The sequence below is a fragment of the Camelus dromedarius genome, chromosome 31 (assembly GCF_036321535.1).
Source record: "Camelus dromedarius isolate mCamDro1 chromosome 31, mCamDro1.pat, whole genome shotgun sequence".
Lineage (NCBI taxonomy): Eukaryota > Metazoa > Chordata > Mammalia > Artiodactyla > Camelidae > Camelus > Camelus dromedarius.
In genome coordinates this window covers 20,061,477-20,075,048 of record NC_087466.1, presented here as the reverse complement: position 1 = coordinate 20,075,048, position 13,572 = coordinate 20,061,477, and the positions used below count along the sequence as shown (strand labels likewise).

At 55.2% G+C, this 13,572-nt stretch overlaps 2 protein-coding genes across 5 annotated transcripts in view; one reads left to right on the top strand and one right to left on the bottom strand.

Annotated features, from left to right (window-relative positions):
- The window catches only part of CCDC92 (coiled-coil domain containing 92), a 29,431-nt gene extending 23,197 nt beyond the window's left edge, over positions 1-6,234 (top strand). For all 4 annotated transcript variants that reach the window (XM_064481294.1, XM_031442537.2, XM_031442539.2 and 1 more), the window contains 3 exons: positions 2,017-2,163; positions 2,816-2,857; positions 4,819-6,234. In XM_064481294.1, the coding sequence (XP_064337364.1) occupies positions 2,034-2,163; positions 2,816-2,857; positions 4,819-5,594 (948 nt within the window). In that variant the 5' untranslated portion in view covers positions 2,017-2,033 and the 3' untranslated portion in view covers positions 5,595-6,234. The remainder of the gene's footprint in view (positions 1-2,016; positions 2,164-2,815; positions 2,858-4,818) is intronic.
- Positions 6,235-7,077: 843 nt separating this feature from the next.
- The window catches only part of DNAH10 (dynein axonemal heavy chain 10), a 120,660-nt gene continuing 114,165 nt past the window's right edge, over positions 7,078-13,572 (bottom strand). Inside the window, exons 71-79 of the mRNA XM_031442542.2 lie at positions 12,836-13,045; positions 12,624-12,719; positions 11,750-11,921; positions 11,167-11,298; positions 10,781-10,992; positions 10,520-10,687; positions 9,177-9,357; positions 7,947-8,092; positions 7,078-7,450 (exon numbers count right to left, since the gene is read on the bottom strand). Of these exons, the coding sequence (XP_031298402.2) occupies positions 7,304-7,450; positions 7,947-8,092; positions 9,177-9,357; positions 10,520-10,687; positions 10,781-10,992; positions 11,167-11,298; positions 11,750-11,921; positions 12,624-12,719; positions 12,836-13,045 (1,464 nt within the window). The 3' untranslated portion in view covers positions 7,078-7,303. The remainder of the gene's footprint in view (positions 7,451-7,946; positions 8,093-9,176; positions 9,358-10,519; positions 10,688-10,780; positions 10,993-11,166; positions 11,299-11,749; positions 11,922-12,623; positions 12,720-12,835; positions 13,046-13,572) is intronic.

The following is a 13,572-nucleotide window of genomic DNA, read 5'->3' as shown; positions in this document are numbered from 1 at the left end:
CGCGATGTGGCTTAGGTGTGGAGGCCGAGAAAAGCAAGTGGACTTGAGGGTCACCGAGGCGAGACGGCGGATGCTTAAGGCAGCCCCGCGGCTGGGCAGTGAGTGCGCCTGCTGGGAGGGGGCAACGCTCTGCCCAGGTCCGTTCTTCACCCTCCTAAACCCACTAAGCCCCGGATCAAATGTAAATAGTTCTTCCTCGTCGACGGAAAGCCCCTAAGAGGAGCGCAGATTTGGGTCTATGCTTTTCAAGTAAATGGCAAGGCGTCTCCTCTAGAGTTGCCCCTTGCAAACCCTGTCATAGGCCCCAGGGATCCATGTTCCCGGTGAGATGACGGAACTGATGCCGGAGTGACCAACTCACGGTTGCTGAGTGGAAGTAACGTGGGCATCTCCACCCAAAGCCCCAGAAGCGGTCCCAAGTTTCCCTCCCTCTGATGTCGAGGCTGCTCGGCTTACAGCCCTTCATGGCTCACCGGCCGGACTTGCCTTGCTCGGAGCTGGCTCCGTTGTTAGGCCAGTGTCCTTCTCCCCAGGCCGTGTGCTGACCACACAGCATAAGGGTCTCAGGACCGTGGGGTTTCAGCCAGCATTAGTGTCTGGTCCAGCAACCCTGTACGAGGAGCTGGTGGCTGCAGCAGAGACGCTTCCAGGGGTGGGAACCTTCCTTGCTCCCGAGGAAAGGCCATTTTCAGCTCCCTCCAGGGAAGCTCCGGTTGATGGAAACTCAACTCTGGCATCCTCTGCAGCCAGGCTTTAGGTAGAGTTCAAGGCCTGGGGAAATCCAATCTTCCTTCCATAGAAATGAGCCTGTATTGATTCAACCAATTGCTTCTTATTGGGTTTTGAGTTTGTTTCCAGTCTTTTCCGACTGTAAAATGCACTTACAGTGCAGCTACATCTTCTCACACAGAGGCAGTTATCTCCCTCCAGTGGATTCCTAGAAATGGAATTGCCGAGTCAGAGGGAAGAGACATTCTCAGGCTCCAGACGCACGTTGCCAGCCTGCTTCCCGCCATAAGGAAAAGCGCGCATCCCTACCGAGCAACGCACGTCCTGTTTCCTCTCGTCGGCTACTCTCCCAGCGGGAGCATCCTTCCCAGGACAAGTCGGCGTGCACCCTTCTCGGGCTCTGACTGTCGCATCCTGCGTCCTTCTCTGCATTTCTTCACTTTCCTTTGGGAGACCTTTCTTTTGGGAATGAAATCCTGTGTACTGGGTTCCAGGGACGCACTGTTCTTGGCTCCAGGGCTGGGGCGGACTTACAAGGAGGGAGTGGGGTCCCAGCGTGGTGACCGTGCCTGGCTGTCACCTCCGAGGGTTCCTCGTGCCATCCTGGCACATACCCACCAGAAGCCCTCTGAGAAGTGGTGTTTCCTCGGGGGTGCTCGTTGGCCTTTTTTAAGGATTATTTAGGCAGTTAGGGAAAAGGCGTGCGGAAGCTCTGTAGTCACAAGAGTAATTTATAGGCAAATAATCCACATTTCATCCGTAGCAGTTTTCAGTGCCGTGTAAGGCATCTGGAATTACTCCGGTAGCTTTTCCAGAAAGGCTGATTGACTTCACATGTCTCGGGTTTCAGTCAAGGCAGGGAATCGGGTGCCCTGAGCGAGCGGCTGAGGACCGATGAGGGACTGATGGCGTGGGGGCGGGGCCCAGGCTCCTGCAGCCACCACGTGGCCCCGTGAGACGGTCCTCAGGAAACTCCCAAGGAAAGGATTTGGGGGCTTCCCTCTGAAATCCCACTCACATCCTCCTGCTGCTCCCGGCCTGGCCAGCTCTAGAGGCCACTTCCCAGGAGCCTGGTCTTCCTGAGAGGAGGCAGCCGGCGCTTTACCTCCTCAGGGAGCTCGTTCGAGAGGGATCCTGGGCTCAGTCTGTTGAAGCCGGGTACCCTGTGGAGAGGCTGGGATTTGGAATCAGGGAGCCCTGGACTTGATGTCTTCCCTCTGCGTCGAGGGCCAGGCCATCTTGGGACCCTCCCTGTCCCAGACAGCCACCAGGGTCTGTCTCCCGCAGGGCATCTGGATGTCAGCATGGCAGCCACAAACCTGGAGAACCAGCTGCAGAGCGCGCAGAAGAACCTCCTGTTCCTCCAGCGGGAGCACGCCAGCACACTCAAGGGGCTGCACGCCGAGATCCGGCGCCTGCAGCAGCACTGCACAGGTACCGGGCCGGCACCCAGGGAGGGGCGGGGGGGTGGTGGCCACCGACGGCTGCGGAGCAGAGCGGAACCTGTCCTCACGAAGGCTTCAGGCTGGCTGGCTCAGAAGCCACGCCAGGCTCTCTCACCAGTGAGTGGGAAGGGGCTTTACTTTTCTCTCTGGTTAACCCCATCATCGCTGGAGCCCCTCTGAGCACTTTGCCTCATCCACATACCCCAAGCATAAAGCTGTGAAGCCAGTTCTCAGTTCTTACCAAAGACTTGAAAGATCAAAATGCAATGGTTAGAACTGCAGCGCATTTTGGAACCAATGACCAAAGTGCAATACGCAGAGCAAGCTGCTTGCCAATTGTGGATGTTGGGGTGTGTATTAGGGAAAAGAGGGGTCGCCTCTGAACTCAAGTGAGGACAGTGGCTGCTGAGTTTCTGTTGTTCTCACACTTGCCTCTAATGCTGCCAGCTCGGCTCTGTCTGGGCAGGACTCATGGGCTGATTGTGGGAATTGGTTCTGCGTTTTCAGAGCTGATGAAGCTTTTGAAATAGACTGCAGTCTTACAAAATTAATGTATATGGTCTCCTTTTAATTTTTTTATTTGCTTTTAAAATTTTTTAATTTTTTAAATAGCTTTTAATTATTTACGGTCTCCTTTTTAGATTTAACATATGAGCTGACTGTCAAAAGTTCGGATCAGACAGGTAAGAACTCCCTCCCTGAAAGTTGATGATACTGTTTCCTGCTGGGGCACGTGTTGGTGCCAGCTATTTTCACTAGGTACACACGTGGAAGAAAACACATTTGCTGTGAAGAGTTGCACCTGTGAGCTTTCCAAGTAAAGGTGGGAGGGCAGTCCTGGAGACTAGGGGACCAAGCATATATTTGGAATGCCCAGTATATGCTTTTCTGGGTTCTTCTGATTTTTTACAGTGAATGTGTGTTCCTTCTGTAATCAAGAAATAGATATGATTTAAACCAGAATGAAAGAGGAGCGGGAGCAGGGTCCTGCCTCCTCTGTGTCCATCGAGCTTAGCACAGGACCTGGCACAAAGCGTGTGCTCCGTACATGCATGGCTGAGTGGGGGATCAAGTTCCTGGACAGCCCCCAAAGGATCGCTGAACATCCTTCTCCAGACTCTAGTCCCACAAATGCTCCTCTGACACCAGAATCGTCAGGGACCCCCAAAGATCTCAGCCTGGTGGCAGCCGGGGCAGGGGAGACAGAAATGGGGCCTCTGTGGCCTGTCCCAAATAGCTCACTCCCCAGAACAGGGTGGGGATTTTAAAAGTGCAGAAACCACATTTGAGTCAAGATGACTCTTTCTACAGGCTTCGCACTGGCAGTTACTATTCATGAGTGTGTCTAGTTCCTTGTGAAACACACCGCCCGTTTCCCTGAGTCTGAGTGTGTTAGCCAGCACTGATTTCCCACTGGTGTTACTCACATCACAGTCTCCTAAGTGCACCTTTCAGGAGCCAGGACACCTTCCCCTGTGTGTGGTAGACGAGGGGCCTGGGGACAGGAGACGGATGCCAGGCGCACCCTCCGCAGCCCCTGGGCCACTGGGGATTCAGGAGAACAGGGTGTCCACCTCCAACTGGGGACCCCAGCCAGCATCCCTGCCATCCATGTCACCGAAATCAGGCTGTCCTCACTTCCTGTCCCCTCTGGGCCCTGGCTAATCTGAAGAGACACAGTTCTTGCTCCGTACCCTCCCCACATGTGGTTCTCAGCCCTCTGTCCCAGGGCCACCCACCCACCAAACCGACCCCCCATCAGCCGGGGGTGCTGACAGGCGCCTCATGTGGAGACAGTGCAAGCCTCTCAGGTGGGCCTGGTGGGCCCCTCCCCTCCCCAGCAGTGGAAACCACTGCTTTACAGCAGCACACGCAGCCCGGGTCTCAGAGGAGCTGTCTGGCAAGTTCTCAAATATCTCTGAACCTGCATCCTCGTCTGAGAGGTACCCACAAGTGCTAGTTCCGGCCTGACCACCAGGGCCTGTCTTCATGGGCCACCTGCCCCATTCAGCTGCCCTGCATCGGCACTAACATGGCCCAGGGAGAGTCTTGCTTATGACCGCCACATGGGGCCCGCAGAAGCGGGCGCGGCCTGTGTGGTGTTAGGGGCAGGACCGGGTGGAGCCTGTGCACAGGCCCAGGATGCCATTCTGAGAGGGGACCCATGTCGGGCAAAGGGGGCAGCCTGTCAGCCTGTCTCCTCTGCAGCTTCAGAGCTTCTGTGCTTTAGACGTGGAGAAAGTCGACATTTGTCTTTCCAAACTGTGCTTTGCATGGAACAGACAGATGGCTCTGCTAACAGTTTAATCCTAAGCTTTTGGAGAGATTTAGTTCTCTGAAACTGCCCGCTTTAACTAAAGCAGTTTTAAAATTTGGAGACATCCTTTTATGTGGTAAGTGGGAGAAATAAGAGCTGAGTGTGGCCTCGAAGACCACCTGACCTCCCAGCCTTTCCTGAGGGGAGAAGGCGGGGAGGAGGTGTGGTGGGGCCGGGTGGGCCCAAGCCGCTGGCTGCACTGAGGGAGCAGGGCCCCAGCCCATGGCCCTGCCTGGCAACATGGTGGGGGAGTGCGGGCAGAGACAGACCCCCTCTGCTGGCCCCTGGGGCCTGTCCTTACTCTGCTCCCCTCGCTGGTCCTTCTAGGAGACAGCGCCTCGAGAAGCGGTGAGCTAAAGAAACGGTGCGAAGACCTGGAGGCCCAGCTGAAAGTGAAGGAGGCCGAGAACAACGAGCTGCTGAGGGAGCTGGAGCAGAAGAACGCGCTGATCGCCGTGCTGGAGAACACCATCAAGGAGCGCGAGAAGAAGTACCTGGAGGAGCTGAAGGTCAAGAGCCACAAGCTGGGCATGCTGTCCAGCGAGCTGGAGCAGCGCGCCAGCACCATCGCCTACCTGACCTCCCAGCTGCACGCCACCAAGAGGAAGCTCCTGAGCTCCAGCGGGACCTCGGACGGCAGCGCGGCCGGCAGCCCCGCGCTGGCCAGCTACAAGCCGGCCCCGCCCAAGGACAAGCTGCCGGAGACGCCGCGCCGCCGCATGAAGAAGAGCCTCTCGGCCCCGCTGCACCCGGAGTTCGAGGAGGTCTACAGATTCGGGGCCGAGAGCCGGAAACTCCTCTTGCGGGAACCGGTGGACGCCATGCCCGACCCCACCCCGTTCCTGCTGGCCAGGGAGTCGGCCGAGGTCCACCTCATCAAGGAGCGGCCCCTGGTCATCCCCCCCATCGCCTCGGACCGCAGCGCTGGCGAGCAGCCCAGCCCCGCCCGCGAGAAGCCGCACAAGGCGCACGTGGGGGTGGCGCACCGCATCCACCACGCGGCCCCGCCGCAGGCCCAGCCCGAGGTGGAGACGCTGGCGGTGGACCAGGTGAACGGAGGCAAGGTGGTGAGGAAGCACTCAGGGACGGACAGAACTGTGTGACGGCCCCGCCACCCTTCACCCGCTGTCGAGGCACTGTGATCACTACTAGGAAAAACTCATCCACCCCTTTTCTTTTTCTTTTTTGTTTTAATCCCCATGCATGCCAAATTTTTTTTTCAGACCTGTCAACAGATTATTCTCCTCCTGCTCCTCTTGCCCCCTTACTGACACCAAAGTAGCACCGTGTCCCGCCGCAGAACCCGTATTTACTCATCGCTGTGGCCAAACACCTGTGGGCCGCCTGGCTTGCTTGCAGCCCCTCGCCGTGTAATCTCAGTGCGCGCGCCCGCCCGCGGATGAAGCACAGGCCCAGGCTGCGTTACTGCTCGACGTTAACGAAATCAGATAGTCACACGCCTAATTATAAAGTCAGAGCAACACATATCGACCTTGACCTCATGCCTCCGGTTTCCAGGGCGGCCGGTCCGGAGCAGCCCTGCGCCCTCCTGGAGACCCCGTAACCACCTGACACACCCTTCCCGGGGCGGCACCGGTAACCGAGCAGCTGTATGTTGTATCACAGGAACTAAATAAGATGACGTTACTCCTCATATCACCACGACCTGAATGTGTGTTCATATTTTTTGTTAGTTTTATCCAAAATGTTCAAGATCCCAACAAACTTTATTTTCTAAACCTGCCTTCTTTCTGTTTCGTGTCTTTTATTAAAACACCCGAGGACGGGTCTTCTGGGGAGTCAGTGGGAAGGAGAGAAATAGCCACCTGCCGTCTCCCACCCCACCCCCCCGGCCACTGCTGGCCAGACAGTGGACTCACCCAGGGGTACCTCCTGGGGTGGGGTTCGCTTCCAGAAGGAGGCACCCCATCATCTCACTGCTCAGTTATCCCTTAGAGTGTTCTGCCTTTCTGAGGTTCTGACAAAAGCCACTTTTCCAGTGATTGGCCCCTGCCCTGTGTCCTGCTCAGCTCAGCCCTGTCCCTCCCTCCCAGGGTAAAGCTGCTCCTTACCTCCAGCCTGGCCATGCCAGGACTTCAGACTAGACCCACGTGCATAGAAGGGACGCCCAGCAGCCGCTGGCCCTGGAGGTTCTGAGGCTGCACCCAACCTCACACAGACCCAGGCAGGTTGGGGGTAGGAGTTCATGCCGCAATTAGACACCAGGCTCCAGGTCTTCAGCCACACCTGGCAGACCAGTGCCAGGGGGTTCTGGAAGGGGGAGGCTGTGGGAGACTCTGGCCACCTCCCCTAGCACCCCACATCATCAGCCCAGGGAAGGGGGGCCCTGCCTGACGCCCTCAGCAGCGTCGGCCTTCCACCCGACACCTCGGCCTGCAGCCCTACCCGAAAGAGGCATCTCCTGAAGCAAACCTGGATCATCAATAAACCACCTGTGCCAATTTACGTTATAATTCTCACGTGTGCCTGTGACATTCCAGGCAATTTTGCTTAAGTGTTTCCTCTGAGAAGGAAAAGAAAATTCGACACATCTTAAAACGCTGTTTTAACTTATTTTAATGCACAGAATCCTTTAAAAAAATAGTTTAAAAGGACAAAACCATTCAGGTTAACTTAATATGGAAAGATTAAAATGGCTGATTTCAGATGAAGAGAAAAAAGAATGTGAATCCCCCTCCTGCCTCGAGAGGCCCCAGGAAGTGACGGCAGATGGTTAGTCTTCGCGAATTCCCAGCACATCCATCGCCCACCGCACACAGAATCCGTCGGGCCTTTTCCATCACCCAAAGGGTTAATCAGAGTTCAGGGTGAGGCACACCCCTTGCAGGACCCAGTGAGAAATGTGCTTCGTGGTAAAGAGATCGGCTTCAAAAACCAAGCCGACCCCCATGGCGTTCCTTCTGGTGGAGGTGGTGTAGACAGGCGTCCGGAAGGTGTTCTGCACAGGAAAGGGGTGTGAGTGCCCGCGCGGGCAGAGGGGAGCGCGTGGCCCGGGCGGGCGCAGGCTCCATCTAAGCGCTAAGGGTGCGGAGGGGCCCCTGCGAGGCGCGGCCGCTGCGCCGCGAGGGCACCCCCTCCGCCTTCCGCAGACGCTCACGAAAAGTGGGTCAGCCGGAGCAGGAGGCTCCTGCCGTCCACACCGGATGTAACTCCATTCTTATTCAAGCAATGCCCGCAGAATTCCCCCAGGAAGGGAGGAGCCACTCCTGAAGCTGGTCTGGACCACAGCCGCCAACAGGGAACCCGCGCGGCCGCTGAAGGCTCTGCATCCACGCATGCGCGCGCGCGCGCGCGCGCGCGTGCATTTCCCCAGGAAGTGGCCTCAAGACTTCCCCCACCCCGGAAAGGTTAAGGGCACCTGTGCTCAAAGGTCAAGGCTATTTGAAACCCCCTGGTGTGTATCTCCAGTGAGAGGGGAAGGGGGGAAATTTCACCTGCAGTTTGAGGCGATGGGCTTCGATGGGGATGATCTTCAGGATCGGCAGGTCAACAACCAGCACCTTGGGTTTGCTCTTGATAAGACATCCTCTTTCTATATCCCAGTCAGCGCCTTCTAGATACAGCCCTGAGACAAAGCATCCTAGAGGCACCAGGAAGAGAGCGGGATTTACGCGGAAGCATCGGTAATCCTGCTGTAACACGGCTCTCTCTTCTGTGCATATCGGGCAAATAAAGAGGCAGCTGATTCGCCTTCCCCAGACACAGCCCATGCCTTTTCCCCAAAGAGGTGGCCATCAAATCTGTCCTGTCCACCTTCCCTCTGTAGAGGAACAGCCCATATGGGACATCCTGCAGACCCCATGGCCCTCCCTATGGCCACAGCAACGTGAATGAGGGGTAGTCACCTCCGCCCTACAATTTGGCATCAAGGCCCACAGACTTAATGGCCTTGGGCCCCCAGGCTGCAAAGATGAAAACATCAGAGTCAGCTGGCACCATGGCAACCCCAAGTCCCCTAGAGCCAAAGTAACTGGGGAGCAGGGAGTCAGAAGCCTCACAGAGAAAGTCCGGAGGTTGGGGGGTGGGGGAGGAGGACAGCACAGACCTGCCTGGGAGCAGAGGGGAGCACCGCCATTCCTCTGGGGCTGAGTGTTCCTGAATGGTCACCAGAAGTCCCCTCTCCCTAAGCTAGCTCGAGAGGGCTTCTGGACCTTGCAGTCAAATGTCCTCTGACTGAGACAACATAGCCCCGGGGAAACAGCGGTTTCCAGCCACAGTCTGCACACATAGTAACGAATGTCTAAGGGACTTGAAGTTGGTGTACAATTGAATGGTTCCTACCTAGTCCCTCCTGCTCTCTGGCTCCCATGCCCCTCGGCCCTCACGGTTTCCCAGGAAGCCACCTGGTGATCTGGGTGTTTCAAAGATCTAATTCTAACCGAGGAGCCCATTTCCCACAGATGAGCAGGGTGAACGTGGTTCAGCCCTCCCCTGACATCAACCTGCATCTCAGTGGAGAAACTGGACGAGAAACGTCTGTCCTCACCCTCAGAGACTCCAAGACGTGGAAGGCGCACAAACACGGCCAATATTTGCAGCAGTCTGCCTTTCAACCATGGCCTGGCCCGTTTGGGCCCACACTGTGCTCACCCCTTCAGATGGGGGATGGCTCGGGAGGGAGACCCCACGTGAGACGCTGTGAATCCACAGGGAGTTGGACGTACCTTGTCCTGCCCGCTCATTCACTTCGTCTGCATCTTGGAACTTGGTCACCTGGGTGAACAAGGTGGAGCGGTCCAGCGGCCAGCTGTTCTTCCGGCAGGTGGCCTGCACCAGGGCCGTGAGGTAGGATTCCGGGATGTGCAGCCCCGAGAGCCACATCACGCTGGGCTCGCTCTCAGTGACCTGGAGAGAGGGGAGGGCAGCTGGTAGAAGCCTGGGGCCACCATCCAATGCCAGGGTCAAAGCTGACCGGAAGTTGAGCTCAGGACAAAAGATATAGTTCGCCTTAGTGGCAGAAAGAGGGTGTTGGGACAACTGGCAGCCCATTGGGAAAAATAAGCCGGACAGCCAAGTTCAAGATGGAGCCGAGAATTTTTATATAAAATAAAACGAAAGGACCAAACCAAGCCTCCAAAGCATGTTTTCAGAAGCTGTAAAAGAAAAGTCTGATCTATTTGACTACATTAAAATATTAAACTTTCCTTTGGAAAAAATACCACAAAAATCAAAAAAACTCATGACAAGCTGGGGAAATGCCTGCAACACCAGCAGACAAAGGGGTTAATCTCCTTGATGTACAAGGAGTTCTTAAAAATCTATTTTAAAAGATAGAGAACTTGATAAAAATGAAATCAAGATGCAAAAACACAATTCGCAGAAAACCACAAAACGTCTATAAATTTGTAAGATGCACTCAGCCTCACCATAATTAAAGAAATGTACATCAGAAATATTTGGTATTGTTTTTTACCTACCAAGGAGACAAAGGTTCAAACTATTAAGAACACACCATGTTGCAGAGAGGTGAGGGAATAATCATGCTCATATACCGTGGTCTCAACTTCTCTAAAAAATTCATCCGACAAGAGCTGTCAGAATTTAACACGCTCTGATTCAGCTTTTCCATTGTAGGCACTTACCGATGGAGTAGACTCTTATGAGTCTCCAAAGGCACGTGCCCCAGAATGTTGTTTGTACTAGCAAAACAAAAAACAAAAAGCAAACAAAAAACCCCCAAAGGTAACCGGCTGAATGTCCATCAGGGGAAAGGATATGGGAAGTCTGTGAGATGGACCAGCCTAGAAAGGATGAGTTCTAGGTGTACTTCAATGAAACCACTGCCAAGAGAGGCTCTTAGATGAATAAATCATGCTGTGCACAGTACACTTCAAAGTCTTAAAAAGAAAAGAAAAGGAAAAACAAATAGAAATCTGCTTGTAGAGTCAGAGCCCATCTCCAGAGCACCTGACAGAGGTACCACTGGGGACGGGAGGAGTTGGGAGGTGGTGTGAGGGGGCCCAGGCCGAATCCTGAGCCGGCGAGCAGCCTGCCGCCTCTCACTTACCCACGTTGTGTACTGGCTGAACCTCCGCAGGAAGTAGAGCATCCAGTTCCCCAAGGACTTTAAGGTGTCAGGGGCAAGCTTTCTCCAGATATTTGGGATTTGCCCGAGAAAGAGAGACCTGGCTACATCGTCTAATTCGTTGCTCATCCCGACTTCTCCAGCCAAGGCCTGTTTACAGAATCAAGAGCAGTTGGGTGAGACGATGAGAAGACCAGGGGTTATACCGGGAGGCATGAATGCACATTTTGGGAACAGGCTTACCCGCTGGAGTTCAGCCAGAGACCTGGACATCCGTACGACAAGCTTGTTGAAGCGCTCCAGCTCCTGCAGGAGCACCACCGAAGTCGGGGAGATGCTTATCCCAAGGTGCTTCCTGACCTGGTCCAAGTCAAAGACTTTGGGCATCTTGTTTTCGATGTCCTTGGCCACATGGCCAATGTAATCATCTCGGCTGATGCCACTGCTGGATTCCCCTGAAACCAGGACACTTTTTAGAGAGAGCCAGGCATCCGAGTGTGGGACCGGGGCGTCCTGTGCCTTCAGAAAGGCCGCAGCCACGCGGAAACTCTCAGAACCCAAAGCAGCACGTTGGTTCGGTGCCCTTTGTCCCCAGTCACATTAACACCATCCTCTGCAGTGGACTTTACCCGTCTGAGGCTGCAGCTCCAGCAGGTGAGCCCACATGTCTCGAGCTGCCTGAGTGTAATAGCCGATCTCAGCGTTGGAGTGAAGACCAAACACTTCGGGCGTGTTGGCCAGCGGGAGGGCCTCAATGGCTTCTGTGGTCGTAGAGAACAAACAGGTTACACCTCCCACGCCACCCCCGATTTCTGAGGGCCCGCAGCCCCCTCAACATCCACAGGCACGTTAGACTTCTTCCCACTTAGAGGGTGACAAGGTTTTTATAAGAATTCCACACCACCTCTCTGTTTACCTTCTATGAAAATGGCTCAGTGAGCTTCCCTGGGCCACTCTGCCCTTCCACGGAGAATCTGACATATGTACCATCATTCCAGGACAGGAAGTCTGACCTAACTCCGTCAGCTCTGGGGCCAGGAAGAGCCCACTGGGCCCCCCACCAAAGGCATAAGCAAACACCCCCGACCAGCCAAGGGCCCCCACCCGGAGGGGGGTCAGAAGAGCAACCACAGAACACAGAACAGCTGGAATGTACGGGACCCCTTAGAAAAAAAGCTTTTAAAATACTGTCCGATGTCTGAGAAATCTCACCAACAAATCTTTCCTTGACATCACCCGAGGGGATTTTGTAGTCCACCTCCCTGTTCCGGAAGAAGTGGAATGGCTGGAAAGTATCGAAAAGGAAGTCCCCCAGGTATTCGTCCATGTAGATGGTGAGGATGCGCCGGTCGAAGCTGTCGATGGCCCGGCCTCCATACATGACCTGCAGTTACAGGGAGTGAGGGCAGGCCGGGACCCAGAACCTACCAGGTGGACCCTGAGGCCCTGGGCCCAGCGGACAGCCCAGGGTCAAGACCAGACGTGCCCTCAGTGAGACCCCTGCCGCCTGGCCACCATGCAGCTCAAACAGTGATGATTTGCACAGGCCATTTACACAAAAAGGTTTGTGTGCAAGCTTTGAGAGCCTGCAGCGATAAGCAGCTCTTGTGAAATGCTGGGAGCCAGGGTGCAATTGGCAAACACCCCAAAACATGGTGAACAAACAAATGGAACAAAACAACCCACGAAGCCAGCAGCCACTTGTGTCTCTGGAATGGTGATGTCGCTCTTTGAGCCATGGGGTAAGCTGTCCCATGAGCTCTGTATAAGGTCATGGTCTCCACAGTGGACCTCGGGCCTGCTGCACAGGAGCACGGCTCCAGCCACGTGGCTAAGGCATCCTAGGTGGGGAACTGCCAGCTCCTGGAGAAGGCGAGCCCCCAGGTGAAGGTCACTCACTTAGGACAAAGAATAACAGGGTGATAAGCTGGGGGTGCTTCACAGAGACCCAGGGGTCTTTGGCTGAGGGGCAGCAGGAGCAGAAGGGGGGGTCGCAGAGTGCTCAGGGGCCATGTACAGGGGGCACCAGGCTACAGCCCAGCTGGCCCTGGGAGGCGGCCGCACAGGGTCCCCGGGACACTCCTACCTCCCCAATTAGGTACTTGAGGCTGCCCCACGGGATCCGAGGGTCATGCTGCTGGAAGGCTTTTGTTAGGTACGTGTTCAGTATTTCCACGCAGACCTTAAAAGAGGAGGAACAAACCCGTAAAAGCATTTGCGCTCTGACTTTTCTGAAAGCATGGGCAGGAGCAACGAAGGAAGCAGTCCGGGCCGGGAGAGGAGCCGCTGCATGCTCACCTGGAAGTCAGACTCGTTGAAGTCGTAGTACACGTTCCACCCGATCTTCCCAAACTTTCTCCTCTCCTGCACCACAGCGTGGAAGAACGCCAGCACGTAGACCAGGGACTTGAAAGCAGGGTGTGGACACTGGTCCAGCATTTCGTGTGAGATCTTGAAGTACGTTGCTCTCATGTTGAGTTTCAGCCCATTGGGCGGCTCGGTGACAACCTATTGAAAGAGGAGGAGGCAGATGGTGACGGAAACCCCAGGCCCACCGGCAGGGCTCCGAAGTGGGTGCAAAGAGCAGACGCCTTGGCCTTCCCTCCATCCCTACAGAGCCATCTCCCCAAACATCAGAGGTCAAGGGCCCAGGCAAATGAGTCCAAAAACTAGATGTTCCAGCTCTGTCCTTCCTCAGCAAATGACCCCAGGAAGGCTCTTGAACCTCCCTCTGATCCACGGGACCCTCACATGTAAAACAGAAGGAGCTAAGTACTCCCTCTTCCTGTAACCGAGACAGAGAGATGACAGAACCCTTCCAAAACTGGATCTGGAGGCTGAATTAAACAGGGCTTGTAATCCCTTCCCAACTTCCGCACACAAGCACCCGAGTCCTGCAGGCTGTGGGTGGGCCGATCATTAGAGATAAAAAGGAGATTTCATAGACGTGAAGTCCATGAAAACTAAACTAACCCAGAAATTGTTTTGGGTGCATGCAGAGGTGATAAAGACAGGCCTGGGAGTCATCAACTGTC